The 24,494-nt window shown below is 35.8% G+C and overlaps 4 protein-coding genes across 5 annotated transcripts; 2 read left to right on the forward strand and 2 right to left on the reverse strand.

Annotated features, from left to right (window-relative positions):
- Window positions 1-565: 565 nt before the first annotated feature.
- On the forward strand, window positions 566-3,885 carry LOC126709699 (uncharacterized). 2 transcript variants are annotated; one of them, XM_050410026.1, is made up of 3 exons: window positions 566-830; window positions 990-1,146; window positions 3,481-3,885. In XM_050410026.1, the coding sequence occupies exons 1-2, from the start codon at window positions 707-709 to the stop codon at window positions 1,142-1,144; spliced, it is 279 nt and encodes a 92-aa protein (XP_050265983.1). In that variant the 5' UTR covers window positions 566-706; the 3' UTR covers window positions 1,145-1,146; window positions 3,481-3,885. The 2 variants fall into 2 exon arrangements, with proteins under 2 accessions (XP_050265983.1, XP_050265984.1); XM_050410027.1 differs by lacking the exon at window positions 3,481-3,885 and adding an exon at window positions 2,387-2,777.
- A 794-nt stretch (window positions 3,886-4,679) lies between these two features.
- On the forward strand, window positions 4,680-6,959 carry LOC126708094 (pentatricopeptide repeat-containing protein At5g55740, chloroplastic-like). The gene has a single exon (XM_050407915.1). The coding sequence runs from the start codon at window positions 4,680-4,682 to the stop codon at window positions 6,957-6,959; it is 2,280 nt and encodes a 759-aa protein (XP_050263872.1).
- Window positions 6,960-7,605: 646 nt separating this feature from the next.
- LOC126708814 (uncharacterized) lies at window positions 7,606-11,753 on the reverse strand. Its single transcript, XM_050408774.1, has 3 exons — window positions 11,333-11,753; window positions 9,403-9,915; window positions 7,606-8,108 (listed from the first exon to the last, which is right to left on the reverse strand). The coding sequence occupies exons 1-3, from the start codon at window positions 11,570-11,572 to the stop codon at window positions 7,899-7,901; spliced, it is 963 nt and encodes a 320-aa protein (XP_050264731.1). The 5' UTR covers window positions 11,573-11,753; the 3' UTR covers window positions 7,606-7,898.
- Window positions 11,754-17,841: 6,088 nt separating this feature from the next.
- Window positions 17,842-23,515, reverse strand: LOC126709166 (auxin response factor 17). The gene is made up of 3 exons (XM_050409280.1): window positions 22,115-23,515; window positions 19,030-19,789; window positions 17,842-18,042 (listed from the first exon to the last, which is right to left on the reverse strand). Exons 1-2 carry the CDS (start codon window positions 23,198-23,200, stop codon window positions 19,073-19,075), a joined length of 1,803 nt encoding a protein of 600 aa, XP_050265237.1. The 5' UTR covers window positions 23,201-23,515; the 3' UTR covers window positions 17,842-18,042; window positions 19,030-19,072.
- Window positions 23,516-24,494: the final 979 nt, after the last annotated feature.

Raw genomic sequence — 24,494 nt, forward strand, 5'->3', positions numbered from 1 at the left:
GAATTTTAATTGGAGTTCAATTTTGCACATGTGTTCCATCTAATTTTTTAATTTTCATGACAAGTAAATTATTGAATGCAAAAATAGAAGAGTTTAGATCTAATTAAATTCTAAATTATATATATATATATATATATATAATTGCGATTGTTTTTAAATATATCCGTGCATATGCACGAGGTTACATACTAGTATGCTATTAACATTTGAATACAAAACCTTCATTATGAATTTTACATCTCAAAAAGTGGAAAAAACAGATTTTCAATAAATTAAATATATATTTTAATTATTTGATATCATAAAAATTTGCATTAACCTCAAATTATATTAATATATTTGAGACGAACATTTCATCAAGCAAATTTATAAACAGCACACATGAATAAAATTCTCTATGAACTCTTAGGATAAAGCCACCATTGAATTTCTAAATTCTTAGCTATCCATTTAAATTTTTTTTTTTTTTTTTGAAGCCCTTATCCATTTTAAAATTAGGGGATAGAATTTAGGAAGCTTATTATAATTCCAAAAAATTATGTATAGTCCACAACTAATTAGACAGTCCTCAACTCTAGCCCATCTTGACCCATATGTATCTAACTTCAACTTCAAGCTTGCCAACAGTCCACAGCCCAAACTATCAGAACAAAGACACATTCACTTCAACAAAAAGTCATTCATCGGAAACTTGTTCAGCTTGGCCATGGAGTCCTCCTCATCTTCATCTTCTTCTTCAAAATATTATCTTTCTTCTTGGGAGTACCTTGCTTTACTCTTTATACGCCCAATCCTCGCAATCGCATTCGTGATTTCATTGATTTCTCTCGGTAACTATATCTCTCATTCTCTTTTCTTCACAATTATTTGGTTTTCCATCACCTCCGTTGTTTTTGAGCGAAATTAGGATCTGGGTCGGTGAAGATTTTCTCTATGATTGTTGTTTACACCTAAAGTTTCGATTTTTTTTTAATGGGGTTTGTGTATAGGTTGGTGGTTGGCGTGGAAGCTAGTTCTGGTTCACGTGCCTCTGGTGCAAGAGATATTCGGTTTGAGAAAAAAAACTGTCAAGCCAAAACCTCCTACACGGCGGCTATCTAAGATTTACAACAGCATGAATGCCCGAAATTCATCAGCTTCTTGATGGTAGTTTTATTTTGTCCTTTTTGTTTTGCTTTTTACATGTTTGATTTTTCTTCATGGTTCATAATCTCTTTCTAATTTCTATGTCAAGCTGTGTCATGGAGTGTTTATTTTGGCTTTATTGCCTTTTGATTGGACTTTGATTGCTAATTTGTTGCTTTCTGCATAAAGAAGATGGTGTTTGTGAACCTGCATCATTCCTATGATTCCTTATTATTTGAAATTGGGGGTTGTGGCTGGTGCTAAAGACCAAGTGATTTTGTATTGATAGTGTAGCTGCCTTGATTTATGCCAAGGATCGAATATATCTTTGAAAACTGAAAATATTGTCCTTAACATCACTGTATTCAATATAAGGGCGCATAAGAACAATTATATTCCAGGTATATTTGTTCTAGGTAAGTGAAAACGAATACTGTGAATAATGAAAGGCACGTGTTCAGAGAATGGTGATGTAGAGCTTAAGATATGATTGTAGTTTTTGTGATTGTTGCATATTTAGAATGAGATCGATTCTTTTTTCACATTCTGTATGCATAATAAGATGCATCTGGTGATGATATGCTTATGTTGCCTCTATTAGAGCTATTTGGTGCGGGGCTATAATGAACAAGTGATGTTTTCATACTTAATGAGTAGGATTGAATTGATCACTTACTGTATGTTTGGACTTCAGATGGAAGTAAAGGGCAAGGTAATCTAAATGCGGTTCCCCTTTCCTTTTCCTCCATCTCCTTCCATTCCTAACAACCCTTAGGTTCATTAATTATGAAAACAATCAAAGCTAGATTGGAGTTGTTTGAGTGCTCAATTTGAACACTAAAAGCTATTTTAGTAAGTCTGTATTGTGTTGTTGACATAATTTTAGGTTACTGCAAATAACTCTTGCGGTTTCTGTTTAATTTGCTTTTTTAATTATCAAAAAAACTCTCATGGTTTCACTTCACTTTGGATTTCAATTTTATATCAATTTAACATAAAGAACTAAAGGATGTAAAGAGCTAAAGAAAAGGAATTTGAAATAGCATCAAGCACAGGAACTTGATACAGTACCTGTTATAAATAAGGGTTCCCCCCCCCCCCCCCCCCCACAACAAAACAAATAAAAAAAAAGAGGAAGAAAGAATTCCTGCTTATTTAACCATTATCTCACACTATTGTGTTGGCTAGCTTTGAGAAATAAGCTTACTACTAGACAGAGACCTGTAGGTTACAAGGGCGATCTCCTCTGTGTTTTTTGCAGGAGTAGGATTGAGTCTTTGGAGCACTTATATTTTGATTTTTGAATGTCCCCTTTCCAATAGAATCTTGAAAGAGGTGTTAAGAAGAGGCTATTCAATAGAAACTTTGGTTCATGGAATGAGGAGAAGCAGGCTGTGAAAATGCTAAAAAGGAAAGATTTTTCAGAAGCTGATTGGGAAATTGGCCTGGGCTTGATTGAAATATAAGGACTCACAATGGCAGATTCAGATCTCAGAGGCTGAAATCATTCATGTTATTAGTCAAGATGTGAGGTTTAGGTTGGCTTAGTGGAAGAATGTGAGAAATACCATTAAGAATCAAGTTTTATGTAGCTTGTGGAGGTTTCCTTTTTTCTATTTTTGATAAGGAGTAGTTGCTCTTTTGTTTTGTTAGTTGGTCTGGTTGTCCAGTTGTTGTAATGGGGTTCCGTGTAGCTTGCTGCTTGTTGATTTCTTATGTTTATTGATTAAAATTTAGTATATTCATAAAAAAGAATTAAATAATTAAAAAGAAGAGGAAGAAGAAAAAATACCTGAGTCTTCTTGCAGTGTACTTGGCCCACTGATCATTTGTTCATCTCGTTGAGATGATTAGTTCTGCAGAATATATGACACAGGAGACAATTAAATTTAAAAGTAAAGGGAGAAATTAGAGAAAGGTGTCATATAGGATCCAGATCGCTAAACTTGTAATTCCTTATATTTTTTAATACCATTGCATCTTCTTATTTCTATAGCTTATAAATTTTGTTTCCTCTTTCTTTCCTGAAAGATAGAAAGCTTAGAGAGTGCTTGTTTATTCCTTGAAGTTTGGAGTCATTGAGTTTGCATTGCATTACAAGGCATGAATCTATTAAATAGTATTTTCATTTTTCAAATAATTGAAAAGAGAATCCAACAGATTGATGGTTTGGTATTGCTATACGATAGCTCTATTCTCTATGATGGCCCTTTCTGATTGATGAGTTTGTAAATAAAAGATTGGTGTGTACATAAAAGATTGGTGTGCTTATACATGCATTCTTACCACATGGTACTTGAAGTTCTGGTTTTGTGGATTATGTAATCTAACTGTGGCATAAATGGGGCATTGCAGAACAGAAAAGGCAGCTTTGAATGAAAGAGGGATCAAAATTCTGAGTCTTGGTATGTCCTGATGGGTTAGGATTGGAGCTTCAATAGTAGCGAGGGTGAAAAATAACAAAGTGATCATTTTCTGCATTGAAGATATTGACTTCAGAGCTTCTAGAGGCTTGGAATTGGGAGATTTATTATACTCCAGTTGTGTATAAATTTGTGGTCTCGTGAAAGCCATGATGTATAAATCAGTTTTATTACAAAATGTATTTAAAATTAGTGGGCTTTCCCAATTTCTGACCTTCCATGTCAAATTTAGAAACAAGTTAAGAAGAAATCGGTGCCTTCCAAAGGCCATTATTCAACTGAATGTTTTTTATGTCATAAACTTGTCAGTTTGGAACAATACAATTGATTTTAATTATTTTCCCTTTGGTAACATTTTATGTTTAGAAAACTGGTTCTAAATGGAAGATCACTGAGAACAATTACAGCAAACAGTCTTCATACTACTTACAAGTTAGAAAAACACCATTAAACAATCTGTAATATCGTTACTCGGTCCACCATGCAGTAGCACGAGCTACCTATTTGTTTTCCTCTCTTAACCCAGTCAAAAGTACAAATAGGCAAAGCTCAGAGGTTACAACTTTTAATATTCCCCCCCCCCCCCCCCCCCCCCCCCCCCACCACCCCCCAAAAAAAAAAAAAAAAGTTTTAAATAAATCTGATATTTGGGCACCTTTTTGGTTTTAACCCAAGCTTAGAGAAACTTGATAATAAAATAAAAATCGCTTTGTTTTAAACTAAATCATTTTTTCCTCCTAAATAAACATCTGGGTAAAGTTTTCTCTAAATCAATTCAGAAAAATTTTCGTTAACTTCTTTAACTCATTACATGAAGTTTTATAAAATTATCCATGTATATTATTTAAACTAATTACATTACAAGATTCGTTAAATAAGTTATATGATTAAAAGCATATTTGGATGATTTTTTTTTTTAATTTATTTTTTTTATGAAATACTAGGATGATTTTATCAATAGTTAACTGGGGTTATTGGAATTTTCCTCCTAACCACTAACCAGTTTAACCTTTCCCCCCGCAGTTTTAGCATTTTAGGCCGCGGGAACTCTCGCTCTCTCTCTCTCTCTCTCTCATCACAAGCACTGCCGGAACCATATAGACAGTCACTGAAACTTGAGTTTGTGTTAAAATGTCTTTCTTTACCATGTCAATTCTACAGAATAGTTTGCTTCCTTCTAAGTCCATCCCTGACATTTCATTCTCTCGTAGTCATAAGCTCAACATCTTCCACCACCACCACCACCACACACCCACTTCCAAACTTCAACCTCCAACGGCCACGACCGACTTAAACCAAAGATACCCACAAGCCCATCTTACTTCAATCGCCAACAGAACCACTAACCATGTTAATTCAAGCTCAGAAATCAATGACACTGACATTGCTCACTGTCTTTCTCTACTGAACACTGACTGCTTGTCTGATATAAGACAAGTCCATGCTCAAGCTTTGAAGCTGAACGCTTTTGAATCAAATAGTTTGATTGGAAACAAGCTGACCATTTTGTACTCAAAGAATAAGGAGTCTCTAAAAATTGCACTCAAGGTGTTTGATGATATTCCTGAAAGAACAGTATCTGCTTATGCGGCGTTGATAAGGGCGTTTTGTCGGTTGGAGCAATGGGAAGAACTTTTTTCAGTGTTTGGATCGATGATTGATGAGGGTATGCTCCCTAATAAATACTTGGTGCCCACAATTCTTAAAGCATGTTCTGCGATGGAAATGTTTAGGAGTGGTAAAATGATTCACGGTTATGTGATTAGGAAGGAATTGGAGTCGGATGTTTTTGTTGGAAATGCACTTATTGACTTGTATGCAAATTGTGCCGATTTGAGACTATCAAGAAATGTATTTGATTCGATGAAGGAACGAGATGTAGTTTCATGGACTGCCCTTATTTCGGCTTGCATGGATGAAGGCTATTTGGATGAGGCAATGGAGATTTTTCATTCCATGCAGTTAAATGGAGTGAATCCTGATTTGATTTCTTGGAATGCACTTGTATACGGCTTGGCAAGGAATGGAGAGATTGCTTTGGCCCTTTTAACTTTGGAAGAGATGCAAGAAAAAGGGCTCAAGCCGAGGGTTAATTCTTGGAATGGAATCATCTCTGGGTGCGTTCAAAATGGATATTTTAAAGATGCTTTGGATGCATTCAGTAATATATTATGTTTTCCTGAGGATCCAAATTCTGTTACAATTGCGAGTATCCTACCAGCCTGTGCAGGCTTAAAGGATCTGAATTTAGGCAGGGCTGTTCATGGATATGCTCTGAAATGTGAGCTTTGTGGAAATGTTCATGTGGAAGGATCGTTAATTGATATGTATGCCAAATGTGGTAGGATTGATTATGCAGAAAAAGTTTTTGTCAAGGTGGAGAACAGGAACACTGCTATGTGGAATGAGATGATTGCAGCTTATGTGAATGAGAGAAAAATGAAGGAGGCATTAGAGCTTCTTAGACTGATGAAAAAGGATAGCTTAAGACCTGATGTGATAACTTACAACACACTACTTGCTGGGAATGCAAGAAATGGTCAAATGAAAGAGACATATGATATGCTGTATGAGATGATCCGGATGGGCTTGAAGCCAGATATAGTATCTTTTAATGTTTTGATTTCTGGTTTTCAACAATCTGGACTTAGTTATGAAGCTCTGAAATTGTTCCAGATCATGCAATCCAATGGTTGCTTTCTTAATCAGGTGCTCGTGGCAACTAGTCCAAATGCTGTCACAACCACTGGTGCTCTTGCAGCTTGTGCTGATCTAAATTTATTGAAACAAGGGAAGGAAATCCATGGATATGCATTGAGGAATGGGTTCGAGTCTAATATCTATGTTTCGAGTGCCTTGATTGACATGTACATGAAATGTCATAATATGGATTTGGCAACTCAAGTATTCAGGAGATTAGAGAAGAGAAACACAATTTGTTTGAATATTTTGATTGCTGGCCACGTCAGTAATGCACAGCCAGAAGAGGCTCTTGAACTTTTCAATGAGATGCTGCTAGAAGGCCTCAAACCTAGCTCAATTACATTTTTTATTCTTCTCCCTGTCTGTGGTGATATGGGAGCTCTTAGAGTTGGGAGAGAACTACATGGCTACATCATAAAGAATCAGTTTGTTGATGATTCGAACAGTTCTCTTGCAAGTGCTTTAATTGGCATGTACGCCAAGTGCAGTAGCATTGTGGAGGCCAAATCAGTGTTTGACTCTGGAGTTGTAGAAGATGGTGCTCTATGGAACTCTATGATCTCTGCTTATTTGATTCATGGAATGGACAAGGATGCCATTGCCTTATTTAAACAAATGGAGTTAATGGGAATTGAACCTGACCATACCTTTTCTGCACTTCCTTCAGCTTGTGCTCATGATGGTCTAGCAGAAGAGGCACGGAAATAATTAGTTTTGATGGAGAATAGGTTTGGGATCACTGCTGATTTAAAACATTTCACATGCATTGCTGGTATTTTGGGTGGTGCTGGTTGAATTCATCATACAATTGCCATATGTACCTGATTGTTGTATCAGCGGACTACACTTAAAAGAGCTGAATTAGCCCCCTGATAACAGAGAATGGTTATGGTCGTATGCCCCTACAGACCGTCTCTTCAGGGATGCAGGAATCGGCTCCTACAGTGATGAGCTTTGTTAGGGGCCCTGCCTAACTTTATAAATGTAGATGCCCTAGATAATGTAAACTTAAAATAAATACTAGGCAGCGAAAGGGAGAGTGACAGACGTTTTTCCTTTGACCCAGTTTTGAGAATGAAAATGGTCCGAGCCATTCTCTTGCTTGCACACTGAGACGGTGGTCATGTTTTGGCACTAACTCTTCTACCGTTCACCATCCTATTGCCTAAACAAAAAGAATGGTTTTAACTCACATGTTTATCTTCTCTTTCTTCCCACCTTGCCCCAAAAGACTTCCTTTACCACTCCAAGTGGATGAGCACCTTAAAATGAAGAGAGAACATTCAAAGTCCATATGAAACTAAGTTTGAGAGAAGTATAGAATGTTTTAGCAAAGCTGGCAGCACAAACAAAATGGGAAAGGGTGAATTAAAATTTTCCTATAAAGAATAATAGGTCAACACATGAATGTTCTCGAAGATACAAATTGAGTCAGTGCCGCCTTCTGAAAACAAAAGTATGTGAAGTACCTGGATGTGGCAAATCAAAACAAACTTGTAAAGCCTGGATGCCAAGGACTACATTTGTGTTGGCATAAGATAAGTATAATATAACAATGTTCAAAAAGGCTTCACAAGCTGATGGAAAGATCAGGCTGGCTTATAAAAAAAGTGGCTATACTGGTACAATTTGATCTTGTCTAAAAAACTATCGTTCATCTATCCCTGCAGCTGTTGCAGGGTGCTCGGTGGATTTCTCGGTGGCCACAGGGGCTTTCTTTCTACCAGGCCCTGCAGAAACTTTAACCATAGCTGGTCTTAAAAGCCGATCCCCAAGCAAAAACCCACGACGGAATTCTTGAATCACAACCCCTTCCTTGAACTCTTGAGACTCCTCGCGTGCAATGGCTTCATGCAGCTATAACCAAAAATTAAAAAGGGAAGCCAATAGATAAAATTAGATAGCATGTATAGGTGATTTGTCAAGTTGCATATCACTTCAAATAGAAACGAGTGCTCCAAATTACAAGCATTAATTACTGCGTCAGTCATCCTTTGAAAACAGTCTTATTTTGGGTTCATGATTTGGAAAACTACCAGGTTAAGAGTAGTATAATCACCTTACAACAACGAAATTAAAGCAATAAGAAGCAAAATTGATTTTTCAATATATAAGAATGATATGATATAGAGGACAACCTACTTTTGTTCTTATTTTTCCCCCCTAAAGTAAAAAGGTGTCTGAGTCGATGCCAAACTCTATTTGACACTTACTGATTATTTTATTCATATTTGACAAAGGGAATGCACTGGGAATTACTTATCAAAAAAAAAGAAAAAAAAAATTGCACTGGGAATTCAATCAAGCCATGTGATCCGAAGAATGCTAAGTTTTGGCCCTACAGGGAGGGAGAAAAAGAGATCACAGCCTAATGGTAACTCACCCCATTCAAGTAAGCGGAGGTCCTAGCTTTGTAGGAGAGGGATTTGGTAGTGGGAAGGCTACCCCTCATTTTGTAAGCTGCTCTTGCAGTTTGATGAGAATAGCTACACTATGAATTCAATCAAACTACAGGACCCTAACAACCCAATCAAAATTGAATAAATAAATCCTTAAGGAATTGACCATGAGAAAATTCCATGTTGGATTCTCAGTGTGTACTCTATATCTAGCTTAGAATAAAGTTAAGAACCAGCTACTCCAGAGCATAATCTCTCTTAGCCAGGCCAGGGTACTTATGCCTGCTTAATGGAGTTGCATGATTCTATTCACAGTTGAACACTTTTGTAATCTTTTATTCTTTTATCCCTGTATCCTTTCTTGTCTTAATGAAATTTTATTATTATTCAGCCAAAAAAAAAAACTAACAACAAAAAAAATTAGCAAACAGACATGTTGAACCTTGTTTCTGTATCTTGTCACTCAAGCCCTCAACCTCATGGTTTGAAATTTTCATCCCTAATTCCCAACACATCTGGTGCAAGAACTTTCAACCCCTCTCATGACATTAACAATAAAATCCTACAAGTTTGGCACTCACTAAAAAAAAAAAAAAAGGCTCTCACATCGATTTCTGTAAGGAGTGAATGTCAAAATCTCTTATCCTTGACACTTAGGAAAGTTCACAAGAATGAACAAGCAAGCAAAAAGACAACATAAATACTTAACAGAGAACATGAAACTGATTTAAGTAGCAAAAGCTTTCACTTACTGAGGGATCAAATGGCTTTCCTACTGTGGCTACAACAGCCACACGTAAGTTTCTCATTATCTCCACAAATTGCTTATATATACCCTGATAACTTGCATCAATCTTTTGTTCCTTTTCTGTTTCTAGTTTAAGCTGCTGCTTGGCTCTCTCAAAATTGTCCACCATGGGCAAGAGACTCTCAATAACTTCTCCTTGGGCATCAGACCTTATGGTAAGTCTCTCCTTCTCCGATCTTTTCCTAAAATTGTCAAAATCTGCTTGTAGGCGGATATATTTCTCCTTCCCAGAAGTAATTTCTGTTGATAAAGTTAATACATTCTGGACCAATTCATTTTTCTCATTTTCTATTACGTGTATCCTAGCCTCAATATCAGATATAGTCTTTTCATCTCTAGCAAGAATGGCTTCCTTGTAAACTTTTATGAGGGTCGTTAAACTGGATAAATGTTGTTGATCTGCTCCACTTTCTGATGTTTGTACATCATTCTCACCTGCCTCCTCTAAATCATTTGTCTGGGTAAGGAAAAGACAAAATGTTTACAAATTATATCAGTAAAATAACTAAAACACGATAATGATTTGAATTCATGTATGCTGATTAATGAAAATAAGTGACTTCCAACAGATATTTGCACTCTTACTGTCCTATTTAGTGTCAAAAAGGAGAGAGATAAGGCATGGATGACAAATTTAAAAACACACAGATTTAAATAATAGAAAAAGTAAAATTCAAAATGTTGAATATTCAAAATTGAAAAATTAGGACTTTGTATTAACACAGAATCCAAGATATAAGCTCTTGGGTGATAGGTGGGTAATGTGAATGTATAAATCAAATATGCAATTGGGAATACAATTAAGGAGATGCTTGATATGATGACTGAAGCATACCAACAGCATGTACTCTGATTCCTGGCATTGTTAAATTTTGAAATTTTACATGTACCCTTCCCTTTCTCTAGCAAAGGAAATTTTGTTTGCTCTCTGTCATTAGTACATTTTTGCTATTAAAATAGCAAGATAATATATGTGTGCATGTAATTGCACCCTCAAACACATTTCCAATCAGAATGCTCACATTTCCTCAAACAATAGCTTGAGATCCCCCACCCCTCTCCCTCTCTCTCAAAAGCCCTTCTTTAGATTAGAATCATAAATAAAAAACCCTCAATGCCGAACTAGGTGAGAGAGTTCAAATAGACTTCGCACATTCAACTCTAGTAGGACCTATACACATCCATTGAATCATTACAAAAGATCACTTATACCCATTTGACCTTTTATATCTGAATCACAAAGACACTTCCAATGAAAGCTACTATTATTCAGACAATATTTTTCAATAAGGAACTATAAAGGGGTTTTTTTTTTTTTTTTTTTTTTTTTTCAGTAACACACACATCCAGGGAGTCTTTAAATCCATGACCTCACTTCCATCCCATAATTATAAGAGGAGAAAGTGCCATTTGTGCTAAAGCTCATTGGCAATAAGGAGTTACGCAGCATAATAAAACGCATCCAAAGAAAAGACAAGACAAGAGAAACAGTTCCTCAAACACAAGTCTAAAGACTTAACTCTCATTCAATTATCAATAAAACTATACTTTACAAAGGCATAACATAGCTATTTATACTAAGTGTGTGTAACTAAATCTGTAGCAACATAGTCTCCTAGCATTTGATTGGTTAAATGAGTAACTAAAACATGCTTTGTGCAGTCAAAACATGGATTAAATTCAAAAGCAAATTTATTAAAAGAAGTATATTAACTTTTGAGGGGGAAAATACACTTTTAAACCCTATAATTTAGGGGTGCAAAAATTAAAATCCTATAATTTGAAAAGTAACTAATAATTCTGAATCAGAAAAACAAACAATGTTAAGATTTATAATAACAAATATGTAGAAGTAAGAGTGAGAAGCGTAGTACGGTGGGGACTTCGGAATCTTGGGCAGCGAGATAAGATTTGAAGGAGCGGCTGCTGCTGCTGCTGCATTTGTTGGTGACTGGAGATGAGTTGGTGAGAGTAAAACCTAGAATCGGTCGATGAAAAAAGGCTAGGGTTTTGGATTTGGAGGAGTTTGGTGAAGACGAAGACGAAGAAACAGAAAGACGAGGAGGAGCAAAGAGAGAGTGACAGTGATAGTGATTAGAGAGAGAGAGTGCCATAATTACTATTGCCTTTGCTTTTTGATTATTTCTCAGAAAAATGAAATGAAATGAGCTTTGGGTTTGGGGTTGGGGTTGGGGTTGGTGAACTACAAACAATACACTCGTCGTGCTCGTTTGGTTTCCGGTGTTAAATGAATAAATAAATACAGCTCCACCGTCTTCTCTTTTTTTTTTTGATAAGCTTCCAGTGTCTTCTTTTATGTTCGTTTTCGAACGAAATTGGAAAATAGGTCTAATTTCCCAACTATCTAGTTAATAGGTCCGGTTTTGAAAGAAATTGGGTTAGTAACATCTCGAGTTTCTGACAGTCGATTTTGGGCCTTGTAAATCGACTCTCACAGAGTTGGTTTTGGTTGTCCGTGACATCTGATGTGGCGTTATTGCCAGGTGGCAGCCATCTGAAAATCGACCATCAGAGAGTCGATTTCCATGTTGGTGTCACGTGGCATTGACGTGGACTGACGTGGAGCACGACCTGGAAACCGAGTGTGTGAAGGTCGATTTCTAATAGGATATTTTTGAATTTAAGGCTCTCTCTTTCAGTCGCCCACCCACTCACTCTCCCTCATCAGTCAAACGCCTCTACAGACTCTCGCTCACCCTCACTCACCCTCTCCTTCTCTCACTCTCTCAGCGTCACCGTCGCCGACGCCGGCCCCAACCCAGTCACGCTCTCTTTCAGTCACCCACCCACTCACTCTCCCTCATCAGTCAAACGCCTCACTCACCCTCTCAGCAAACCGACACTCTCACTCACCCTCTCCTCCTCTCACTCTCTCAGCGTCACCGTCGCCGACGCCGGCCCCAACCCACTCACCCTCTCAGCCTCACCGACCCAGTCTCAGTCACTCTCTCGCTCACCTACGCGGTATCTGAAAGAAATAGAAGAAAAAAAGGTGAGTCCCTTTATGCATTTTGCAATGTAATCAGTTCGTTTTGTTTGTTTGTTTGTATTTTTATTTTATTTTTTTTGTATAAGAAGCATTCTTCTTCATTCCCAGATTGTTGCTTCAATTCGTTCCCATTTTTCAAGTATGCCATTTCTCACTTACTTTTTTAGATTCGAATTTTATGTTCTTAAGACAAATTTCGAAGACCCATTTTAGATAACATCAGTATTTTTTTATTTCTTTTTGTTTGAGTATATTATTGTGATGAAGGAGGACAAAAAAATGGCATGACATGTGGTGTAGCTTTGAAGGGGATGAATTTGGGTATTTGATTGCAGATAACACACATGCTTCAGATTCATCTGAGATATGTGTTAAATCTTGTCTCCTGTAAAATGTATCCAATGGTTATGTATATTTAGTAGATTTTCTGCAATGTCTTATGATAAGTTCACGGATACATTATATGCTGGTTTATATTTTGTATTTTGTGGTTTTGTTAGAGGTTTGTTCAAATAACCTATATAAAAGAAAAAGTTAGATGTAACATCAAATGCATACCTTGTTTCATTATGTATTATTATTGACAATATTTTTTAGGTTGTTTTTGTTTTTGTTTTCAATAATGTCTAGTATGTGCTAATTGCTTATCATTTTTGTGCAGTATGGCTGCTGCAAATGCTGGAGAGATTAACCATGCGCAGCCTGGCCCCATTGACACGTCAGTGTTGACGTTGCAGCCCAACCATCGATCAGAAGCCATTTGGAATGGGCAGGTAAAACACACCACTAAAGATTTCACTTTTTTTTGTGTGTGGTGAATTTTGTTTTTGAACCTGGACTTTAGTTTGTTTCTAAGTCTTTTCTTTCTATGAATATTACATGTTTATTTAGAAAAAACGAATGTTTAACATTGATGCCAATAAGAGATTTTATGACCTAAATATTTTTAAAGTGTAATTTTCTTAGTTAGCATCAAGTCATTAACTAGCTTTTAGAAATTAATAATAAATAAATAGAAAAAAGATACATAAAAATCATCTTCCAAACTACTTTTTATGCTAAAGCAGCATAGATTGAACTAATACATATTGGGAATTTTGCTAATTTAGTACTTTTGCAATTCAACTGGTAATGCCATGACAAAAATGTAATCATTTCCTCCATCATCAGCATCTTCATGGAATGTTCACAGTCAACAGCATCATAGTCTCATTTTCATCCTTTCTTCTGTGTCCTTGAAAATTCAACAAAAAGTTGGTGTGGATTGTTTTTTACACCTACCAATTATACATTTACAGAACTCTGTCAGAATCATCCTCCAAAAAGTAAAGATGATTCAAATTCTGAAGCTAAACATGCGGGTTCCAGTGACATATTTAGTAGTCGGGGGAAAGTTTGAATTAATGTCCATGATTATTGTAAGCTGACCAAGTTTTGTTTCACAACAAGAATCATAGGCTGGAAACATGATATATTGTTTTATTGATGGCTAGTGAATTGTAAGTAATAGTTTCTCAGTTTATTAATTTCTAGAAGGGAGTTACTACATGTAAGACCCGACGCTCTAGACCAATCAAACATGAGTTCAAATTAGCAATGATTCCAACTAGACCTTTAATTATTCTGAATCTTAAAAAATACGACTATCTTAGTCCTTCCACCATAGCCACATCAAACATAACGGGAAAAGTTACAAATATTTGATAAGTGCTCCCTGAACTAATTCCTCCAAGTGAACAAGAGAGCAACTACCCTTCTTGGTAACACCCATTAAATCCCAAATGCTCTAAATACTAGATCCATAAAGCATATGCAATATCACTAGGGATCAACAAATGATCTACCGTCTCCCCACTACATTGGCACATGTAAATATGTACATTTATTTATATTTATATAAATATGTACATTTATTTATATTTATATAAATATGTACATATATTTATATTTATATAAATATATAAATATAAATATATAAATATAAATCTATATATTTATATAACTATATATATATATATATATTTATATTTATATTTATATTTGCATTTAGTTGTATAAATATATAGTTGTATAAATATATAAATATATTTCTATAAATATATAAATATATAGTTGTATAAATATATAAATATATTTCTATAAATATATAAATATATAAATATAAATCTATATATTTATATAAATATATATATATATATATTTATATTTGCATTTAGTTGTATAAATATATAAATATATAGTTGTATAAATATATAAATATATTTCTATAAATATATAAATATAAATATAAATAAATATAAAAAAAAAATATATATATATATATATAAATATTTAAACATATAGTTGTATAAATATAAATATATATACATATTTAAACAACCAACTAATATACATAAGGAGCCCTGCTTGGGCTTCCAGGCCGGTTACTCAAAAAAAAAAAAACTAATATTATGAAACAAATATACATATTTAATACAAACAAATATCTTATCAAGAAACAAATATAAATATTTAATACAAACAAATATCTTATTACGAAACAAATATAAATATTTAATACAAACAAATATTTTATCAAGAAATGGCATGACAAATTCAATGCAAGCAACACTTTTTAAAGCAGCTATATACACTAAACAACCAACTAGATAGTGAGGAGGAGACCCTTACTTGACATGAGGATGAGCAAATATACTGCTGAGATTGTATGAGAGTAAGAGGAGCAATGTTTTGCTGCTGATGTATGAGAGTTTATGAGAGTTGTATGATATTTTGTGAGAGTTGTTGAGAGAGGTTTTGTGATAGAAGTTGCTGAAGGTGTGAGTTGTGTGAGGCAGTCAAAATATTTTCTGAGAGTTGTGTGAGAGGTTGTGTGAGAGTTTTTTATTACAGACCAATCACCCAAAAATAAAACACGGATATGACCAACGCCAAAACAGTGCTGGTCAGACTTTTCTTTATAAGCTTTGCACATTCAAAATGACATGACCCACTCAAAAACAAAGACTTGATGGCACGCCCAAAGGAGACCAAAAATACAACACAGTAGCTGGTCAGCTTTGCACAAAAACACAGACTTGATGGACTTGATGGCACGCAAGAGACCAAAAATAATACAACACAGTAGCTGGTCAGTTCAAAAACAGACTTCATGTCAGATATTCTCTGCACGCCCAAGACAAAACACTCTGCACGCCCAAGACAATAGACACGACCAAGACGTGTGAGTTGGTTTGACTGTGTGAAAATCGAGTCTCTGAGACTCGATTTCACTTTAAGTAAATCGAGTCTCATAGACTCGATTTCTACGTGTTCTCCACATAGAAATTGAGTCTCAGACACTCGATTTCTACGTGGAGTACACGTGGAAATCGAGTCTCAGACACTCGATTTTTGCGTGTACTCCACGTGGACTTTTCGCATAGAAAACCAGGTAAACCGAGCCTTAGAGGCTCGATTTAGAGGCCCTAAATCGACCCTCTAAGGCTCGAGTTGTTACAATTACAAATTGTTTGCAAACGGGGCCAACTAACTGAATAGTTAGTTTTTTAATGCTAGTTTCCTACAATCTCCTTCGTTTTCTCCCCCCTCCCCACCCCTTCCTTTTTACTTTATAATTTTGGGTGGGTGAAACCGAAAATGAAACCAATTAATTACTACTTTCTAATGATTTCTATACCTCCAAAGAATTCCATCAAAGGCATAAAATAAAATCGAAAGAATTTCATGGTGCCTCCATAATTTTGAATATAATAATATCTTATAGATTTGTACGAATAATCTTTATTGCCCATATCATTTTATTTATTATCAACAAACCTCTTATAATTATAATAATAATAATTATTATTATTATTTGTTTAGATCAAGTTCATCCTAGATTTACTTTTTATAATTATGTTGTCATTTATTTACACTTATTAGGGAGTGTTCAACCTCAAATAAAATATCGTGTTTGCAAACAAACAAACAAGTATGATATTTGATTTGTGGTTCCAGTTAAATCAATTGGTAAAGTCTTTGATGGTTAAATAAGAGATCTGAGATTTAATCTCCGTCTACACCAAAAACTGATTGGTGTCTTGGTCTGATAATAAAATAGCTATCTTATATTTATAATATCATATGTATATTTTTTTTATAATATATATGTATAGATTTGAGATTGGATTGTATATGCTTGTAAATAATTCTATCAAATATCAGATTATTATGTATAATTTATTAATCATTTATATTAGTCTATTTTTTTTACTAAAAATTATATAAAAGACCCTAAGTTTATATCATGTTTCATATTAGGTCTTAGGTTTTCAATTTTGTCAATTAAAGTTCCAAACTATGAACTCATTTCAATCTCAAGACCTTTATGCTTCTATGCTATTCATTATATTACTATTTTTTTATACAAGATAAAAATTTTACTCTAACCTAATTTATGTGTATATATGTGTGAAGCTCTCTCGTGGAAACTTGAACCTTGGCTCTTTCCCCCCACACCCCACAAGTACTTATACTTGTGAAGTGACCATTGCACTAAGAGTATGCGGTAGTAACTGAAACATAGCACTTGATTAAACTTACTTTGTGTTTCATTTATGACTTGTTCATCATTAATCAAGTTGCAACCAATCAACAAAGAGGTAGATAGAGAAAGCAATGTACGCTTAAGAGTGAGAGAGTGATTACCAACGTATCGAAATAAATTACTTTTATGAAATTAGACAAAGTTTTATTAATTGTTCCCCTTTTTCTCTAATCCATTCCTGCCAAAGATCGGGTTGAATTGGCTCTGGCTCTCTCGAAGTTTTAATAATTCCTAATACAATTTTCTACAAATCATGATTCCAAACAGTCCTCCCAACTACCCAAGCAGTACGTAATTGCCCTCTTCTCAATACTTTATCTATGAAAAAGTTAATTTAGATTGGTTTAAAGGAAAATATATCCAAAACCGTGGTGATTCAAACAACCATCCATGTGTATTTTAAATCATATGACCTATTAAATGAGTCATATGATTAGTTTATCCAATTTAATGAGTAGCGTGATGTTTTATGAATTGTCAAATAATTGGTGATTCCTCCAAACCATCGCATGGCGACTTACAAATCCAGCAAACCATGTCCTCCAGAATAACAATTTTGAAAACAGCTTCCATTCCAGAACAAGCAAATACTATATGGTAAACGGTAATGAGAAAGAAAACACATTCATATTAAGCGCAAGCAGATCTACTCTGGATGCATTGACATGACATATTTGCCTAATGAAATGATATTCACAGGACTGAAATGTGAATTACTCTAGAATGCTTTTTGTTAAGGAATAATAGGCTTTAATCCCTACCATTCACAACGAAATAAGACCAAATTACCACAAATACGGCAAACTACCGCAATTAGAAATATTGCATAACATCTGTCACACTGACATCTAACCCTTGAGTTAAACAACCAAAACCAAGTCTACCACAGTTTCAAGTTCCCAACATAGCAAAACTAAAATAAACCAACATAATGACCACTGGAAGAGTCAATTGGTAATCAGCTTCCTCCTGCCTGCCTTAAGTACCTGCAATAAAGAGGAAAGAAAAATATAGGTCACCAAAACCTTTGAGTAATGCTATGGATATTGCAAATTTTACTACATAGGCTTTACCAACTTATGTGCCAACTTTTAAACTCAACACACCAAAATTATATATATATATATATAAAAGGGGTAAAGAAGAGATTTATTTATTACTTGAAAGTGAATTTTCTAACCCAAACCTTCTTTTTTTGTTTTTGATGAACCCAAACATATTTATGAGTGTTCTAAAACCTATGAGCTCCAACGTTTAGTTTATCACTCTAATTTGGATCAAAGGATAAACTGACCTCAAAGCCAGTCATCAGTAAGGCTTCAGCAGCTGTACTTTATGATCCTCACACTAAAGTATCAGTCAAATTTATTACATACATGCTAGTTTCTAAAATGTTTTAAGGACAAGCCAAGACAATTTTAAGTTCTGGAAGGAGTAGCCAACTTTTTTGGACGTCAAACAGGTAGCTGGTAATGACTTTAATGCATGATATTTCCACTGCTTAGTAATTCATAATATCCATCTATATGCCATAAATTAAAATGAACCTGAGTTTCTATGCATTGAACAAGACACTCATTTTAACTTTTTAAGTATGTAACATTGGAAATGAATTTGTATTCAGACAGTTTCACTAAGGCAATTACAGTATTCTGTTGCACAAAATGCAGGCCCTAGATGGGCATAGTATGGAAAGCATATTCTGTAACACGTAATATCAGAAGTAAGTGATAGAATATTCAAATTATAAACACAAAGTAAAATATTTAAAATGGACAATTATTAGTAGCCCTATATTATATGATACTTAATTAGTAACAACCCACACGTACCTGCTGTCACAAAAGGACATATACAAAACTAGAGAAGATTGCTACTACAACTAATTGTACAAAATTTCTTTGGGTACTAGCACCAATTGATTTCAAATGTGAACCTACAGGTTAGTCAAGTCCAGTGTGTAAATAGCGTACCTGTACAGCTATTTATCTGCATGACATAGATGCAACCACTAGTTCACAAATTACATGCCCCAACAGCTGAGGCTCTCTGGCATTGAACATCAAGCCTGTCAAGCAGTTTTGTGTAATTCAAAGAATGATCTAGTGGGTTGTTTACGTCATCAGTTTCGTTGTACCCTTTACTGCCATCATCTTCTGCACAACCAATGTCATCGAACCCACTTTCAACAGGCTGATTCGTATGAATAATCTTACCAAACAACTGAAAGGACCCAGTACCAACTTTTGGTGAGCTGCAGTATTGGGTTCCAACGAATTCAGTTCCAAAGGAGGAGTGCATACTACTTTGGCTATCAGGTGATAAGTTTTCAGACTGTGAACTTCCAATATTCAGCTCAGTAGACACACTTTTCAACTTTGGCACCGAGTTGTTGCCAAAGGAATTATCAATGCACATATTGTTTTCACTTAGGAAGTTGGATAAACTGGATTTGCTGAATAGATTTTGCCTGGCTCCCTGCATGCTAGCAGGAAAATTGTTATAATTCAACAATGTTTGGCTCATGTGTCCCATTGTTGAATTAGTATATCCTGAGAAAGGAAAGAAAAGATCACCCTCTCCATCAGTTAGCTGACCAGAGCTCTGAGGGGTTCTGAATTTCTTTGTGGGGGGAAATGCAGTGTGGACAGGTGCTGTTGGTGAAAGAACCTCAACTTGCCAAGGACTCACTCTCTTGGCATTATGCAGAACTTCAGGTTCATCCCATGTGACCTATAATATAGAGAAAGGATTACAAAAACTGAATGAGTCAATACGTAAAGCAGGTAAGAAATTTTGTGATTTGTTGTAGTATTACAATATTATCTCAATAATTCTAAGAGGTATATCAAAAGTCATAATCTACTATGTCACCACAACCATACTAAATACACCTTTTATATATATATATATATATATAAGTAACTAAATATACACACATATACCCATATTATTAACTTAGAAAGACAATTATACTGCTGAAACCAAGTTTCACAGCATAAAGCAAAGAAGCAAGTTGCCAGTATCCTTATCAACATTTTTTTTTTAATGAATAAGCTAAATTCATTCATCAAAAAACAGAGCAGAAAAAAAGCTACGAAGAGAACAATCTGGAAACCAGAAACAAGCTAAAACAAACTACCCCCTATCAAAAACAGAAAAAGGAATTCTCCATAAGCTACAAAGACACTTATTCTGAATAGAGCACTAGAAAACTTTACTCACTATTAACTTGTATCTAACATCCTTCTTAAATATCTTTAAGAATTTCACATTCAGAACAAACTCTCTTTGTATGAATTCTAGCATTATGCTTCATTCATATACGGTTTAACACAGCAACCCATGCCACCCTCCCAATCAACTTTTGAAAACTTTTCCTTTAAGCTCTTTCACAGCTCAATGAATCTCCTCAAGCCAACTTCCAATTCTTCTGTTGAAAAGAAAACTTTTAAACAGCACACCATATCCAATTTAGAGAACGTGCACAAAAATAAAATATGTTCAATAGCTCAATTCTACTTCTACAAAAAAAATCACATAACAAATCTCCTTTATATCCCCAAACAGCAAGCCATTGCCTAGTGGAAAGCCTATTTTTCAGAGCTAGTCAACATAGAAAAGCATAATTGGAAATAGCTTTAGGAGACCAAACCAGCCTCCACCAAACAACATAGGATCTTTTCACACTACAACTAAACACCTTATTTGTAGGTGTCAACCATTCTGCCTTATCCTTCCCCACCAGCTGAATCTCATTAAGTCTTTCCCTGCACCATAACTAAGTCATCTAATCTGGCAGGATGCCAAAGCTCTTGACCATTCACTAAGCACCAAAGAAACTTTTGCAGAGACACTAGCAGCATCATAAACCATTCTAAAAACCAAACTTTGGCAGCAAAGGAATACCCCTATCAACATTAGTTCACTTTCATTGTATAGTTTATAAATCAGAAGCATAAATTCAGATAATCAGAGCATATAAATGTCAAGCATAAACACTACAAGTGTATGTTTAATCTACCAATATTTTTAGGTTTGTAAAAGTGCAACAAAGCTTGCAAACTTCCAAATCTCAAAAGGTAATCAGCAAGATATAATAATATCGCACACAAACAGCTTAAAAATATAGTTATACAGTGTTCACACAAGCACACACAGAAGCACAAATGTATATGTATGTATAAAGACTTAATACATCCCCAAATCTGGATCATAATTATAAGGACTGTTTGACCTTGTAATGCTCATCCAGGACCTATAAACTAATATTGACTGCAGCTAATGCAAAAATAACTCCAATCTGCTTCATTCTAGGAAAAGAAAACTGTATAGGATGTAAACAGTCTCATTCCCTTACAACGTCTATTCACATCAAACATAAATCATAAGGTAAACAGGAAATGTGCAATTAACAATAAATATTTTATTTATCCTCCGCCATTGCATTGGAAGATTCAAAAACAGCCCATCGTTGTCAAATATCCAAACACAAAAGCAATTTAATCCTCATCAATAAAAATATCCCCACCCCCCAAAAAAAAAGAAGAAAAAAAAACAGAACCTATGCTCATGTTGATATCGTCTCATGAGACATAACAGAAAAAGGGCAAATCTGTTCAATGAGTGTACTCAGACCACCTACTTCAATGCATCAATAGAAGCAAATGTAGAGCTTCATCAGCCAAAAAAGAGAAAGCAGTAGCTACATTACTAATATTTACCTCGATCTGTAAACAACAACTGCATATTTCCCCGTAGAACAAAATGGGTTCCCATTTTTATTTTTTTTTTCGATAGGCATGATAGATTTGAACCTATGGCCCACTCCATGATTATTGCTCATTTTTGTCGGACCAATAAACCAATTAGTTTTTGGTGTAGGCGGGCTTCATACATTTGCCCCTTATTAGACCACAAAGGACATTAAATCACACTATTCTAAACACAGCACCGCCTCTATCAATATTCAATAATTTTGGAATAAAAATCAGAAACAAGCCAATCACAAATAATTACAAAAAACAATGTAACAACAAATGAATGTATGTCTTATACCTGAAGCATGCGCCAAGGAGAGCCCTGCCATGGCCCACCATCCGGAACAACAGCAGCCGAAACCGTTCCCTGAAACCACGTCATCCTGGAAGAATCCTCAGTCTCCATTGCCATCTTCACTTTCATCCCAGAGGTCCAGAACACATTCAAGGCTTCTTCAACCACTTCTGCCTTCACCACAAAGTCCGACCACCCGGCCCTCGGATAATACACCACCTCGAATGGTAAGCCCTGCGCCGCTAACTCCGCGGCCTCCGCCACCGCCTCAGCCGATAACTTCCCCATCCCGCTCCTCGAGAATCCGTCTCTGGCACAGGCACTATCGTCCTCGGGCTTCAGCCGCGTAGTGCCGCCGCCTATCTGCGAGCTCCACCTGGCGGCGGCGCAGTCGTTGTTAAACCGCACGGCGCGCCGGACACCGACGAACATCTGGCCCCTCGTGTTCCTCATGAACACGACGGAATCGCCGGCGACGAGCTTCTTGTGGTTGACGAACTTGCTCCAGCCGGTGGTGAGCAAGTGGCGCCTCGGAGTTCCGCGATAGATGTGACGGAATTCCCAGACCACGCCGTGAACGTCGGTGACGGACAAGGTCTGCACCGGCGGCTCTGCCTGGTAGTTCAGCGGAGGAAAGATTGAGTCGGCGCAGAACCTCGGGACGGAGAATCCGCCGCCGTTGTTGGCATCGGACGGCGTGAGAATTTTCGCGAAGGACAGGATTTTATCCTCACCCGCAGCGGCGGCGACGTCGTTTCGGCTCCTAGAAGGCTCCGATGGACAGTCGACGAAGTTCTGTTGAGCGTGAATAGGTTGGAGGAGGAGCCTGGCGAAAACCTCGTCGGTAACTGGATCGGCGAGGAAATCAACGGCGGAGATTCGGCAAGAAATGAGAGGCCTGGAGAGAACGGTAGGGGAGAGAAAAGTCGGAGGAGGAGAGGATTGCTCCACGTGTCCTTGAGGGAAGTAGTAAACCCTAGAATAAACGATGGGGATTTGGACGGAGGTGCCGGCACAGGCTCGCCAGATTTTGGCGTCGAGGCGGCGGAGACTGCCCGGCGGCGAAGGTGGGTGAAGCTGAGGTGGCATCTCGCAAAATCTCAATCTTATTTTTTTCTTCTTCTAGGGATTTGGAAGAAAAATCTGAAGCAGCAAAAATAAAAATGGTTGTATTGGTTTTGGATTTGGGGTTGCGACGAATTTATACATAAAGAAAGTCTCCGAGTGCGAGTGCGAGTGTGAGAAGGAGAAAGAGAATGAGTGTGAATAGGATTGTGTGTGTGAGTGAGTGTGAGTGTGAGTGTGAGTGTGTCTGCCTCTCTCTAAAAGGTGTCTGAGCTGTGAGAGAGTGCCGTGAGTGAGTGAGTGAGTGTGTATGGGTCGGAGACGGGCACAGAAGCAAAAGCCGTGGGAGAGAGTAGTGGTAGTGGCAAATTAAAAGGATACCCTCTGATTGGTTAGAAAATTACAGTTTTAGCCACGACAACGTAACTATATCATAATCCCACTCTCATCTTCAGGCGCGTTTTTCTTTACGCGTTCTTAACAAATATGGTAAGCTTTGTACCAGTTCAGATGTAATTATTATAACTCTTTGCAATAATTATCTTTTTTTACTTTAAGTATATCGTTTATGTTATTTAATGCTTCCCAACTCTATTTTGGCGTACACTACGTATGTGATTAATAAATATCTGGGAAAATCATTTGGGATCAATTGTTAGGGTGTCACAAATCAGTTTGATCCATCTGAAATAATCTAGTTTACAAATTATGTTAATTATGTTTTTTTTCAACTAAATTTGAGGGTCAAAAAGTTTCTAATTTTTTGGACTTCAATAAAAAAAAAAAATGAAGATAAGTAGTGTAAATAACTTTGTGAGTATCAGTTAGCTCAACTGATTAGTGTCTGATGATGATAATGAAAGATGCAGATAAGTAGTAAATAAATTTGTGGGTTTTGGTTAATTCAACTACTTGGTGTCTGATAATAATGAGTGATGGAAGATAATTAACAAATAAATTTTGTAAATTCCAATTAGCTTAACTAATTGGTGTCTGATGATGATAGTGAGCAATCATCAGACACCAAATGTCATAAGTTAAAATTTTATTGTATTTATCGAAATAAATGTAGATTGTAAAATAATCAATGAAGCACTTATATAACAATCTAAAAAGGAAATATATATATATTTAATCGATGCATCTTTTTTATGAAAGTTTTAATAAATTTTTATGAAGAAAAAAAGAAAGTCAAAAAATAAAACTATTTTTTTCATTTTTGATAAAGTTGGTGGTATTAAATTTTTGTTTCAAGCTTTGCCACAACATGAGATAAAAGAATGTACTACGTAGCAGGATGGGAAAGTGTGTATATTTG

Source organism: Quercus robur, chromosome 12, assembly GCF_932294415.1.
Source record: "Quercus robur chromosome 12, dhQueRobu3.1, whole genome shotgun sequence".
In the NCBI taxonomy this organism is placed as follows: domain Eukaryota; kingdom Viridiplantae; phylum Streptophyta; class Magnoliopsida; order Fagales; family Fagaceae; genus Quercus; species Quercus robur.

Bases quoted from the DNA above. Each gene is read 5' to 3' on its own strand.
- LOC126709699 (XM_050410026.1), top strand. From the start codon at position 707: ATGGAGTCCTCCTCATCTTCATCTTCTTCTTCAAAATATTATCTTTCT. The intron at 831-989 runs GTAACTATATCT...GTTTGTGTATAG, and splicing joins GATTTCATTGATTTCTCTCG to GTTGGTGGTTGGCGTGGAAG.
- LOC126708094 (XM_050407915.1), top strand. From the start codon at position 4,680: ATGTCTTTCTTTACCATGTCAATTCTACAGAATAGTTTGCTTCCTTCT.
- LOC126708814 (XM_050408774.1), bottom strand. From the start codon at position 11,572: ATGGCACTCTCTCTCTCTAATCACTATCACTGTCACTCTCTCTTTGCT. The intron at 9,916-11,332 runs GTACTACGCTTC...TTCCTTACCCAG, and splicing joins AAGATTCCGAAGTCCCCACC to ACAAATGATTTAGAGGAGGC. The intron at 8,109-9,402 runs GTAAGTGAAAGC...TTTTGGTTATAG, and splicing joins GAAAGCCATTTGATCCCTCA to CTGCATGAAGCCATTGCACG.
- LOC126709166 (XM_050409280.1), bottom strand. From the start codon at position 23,200: ATGCCACCTCAGCTTCACCCACCTTCGCCGCCGGGCAGTCTCCGCCGC. The intron at 19,790-22,114 runs GTATAAGACATA...TCTATATTATAG, and splicing joins CTCCTTGGCGCATGCTTCAG to GTCACATGGGATGAACCTGA.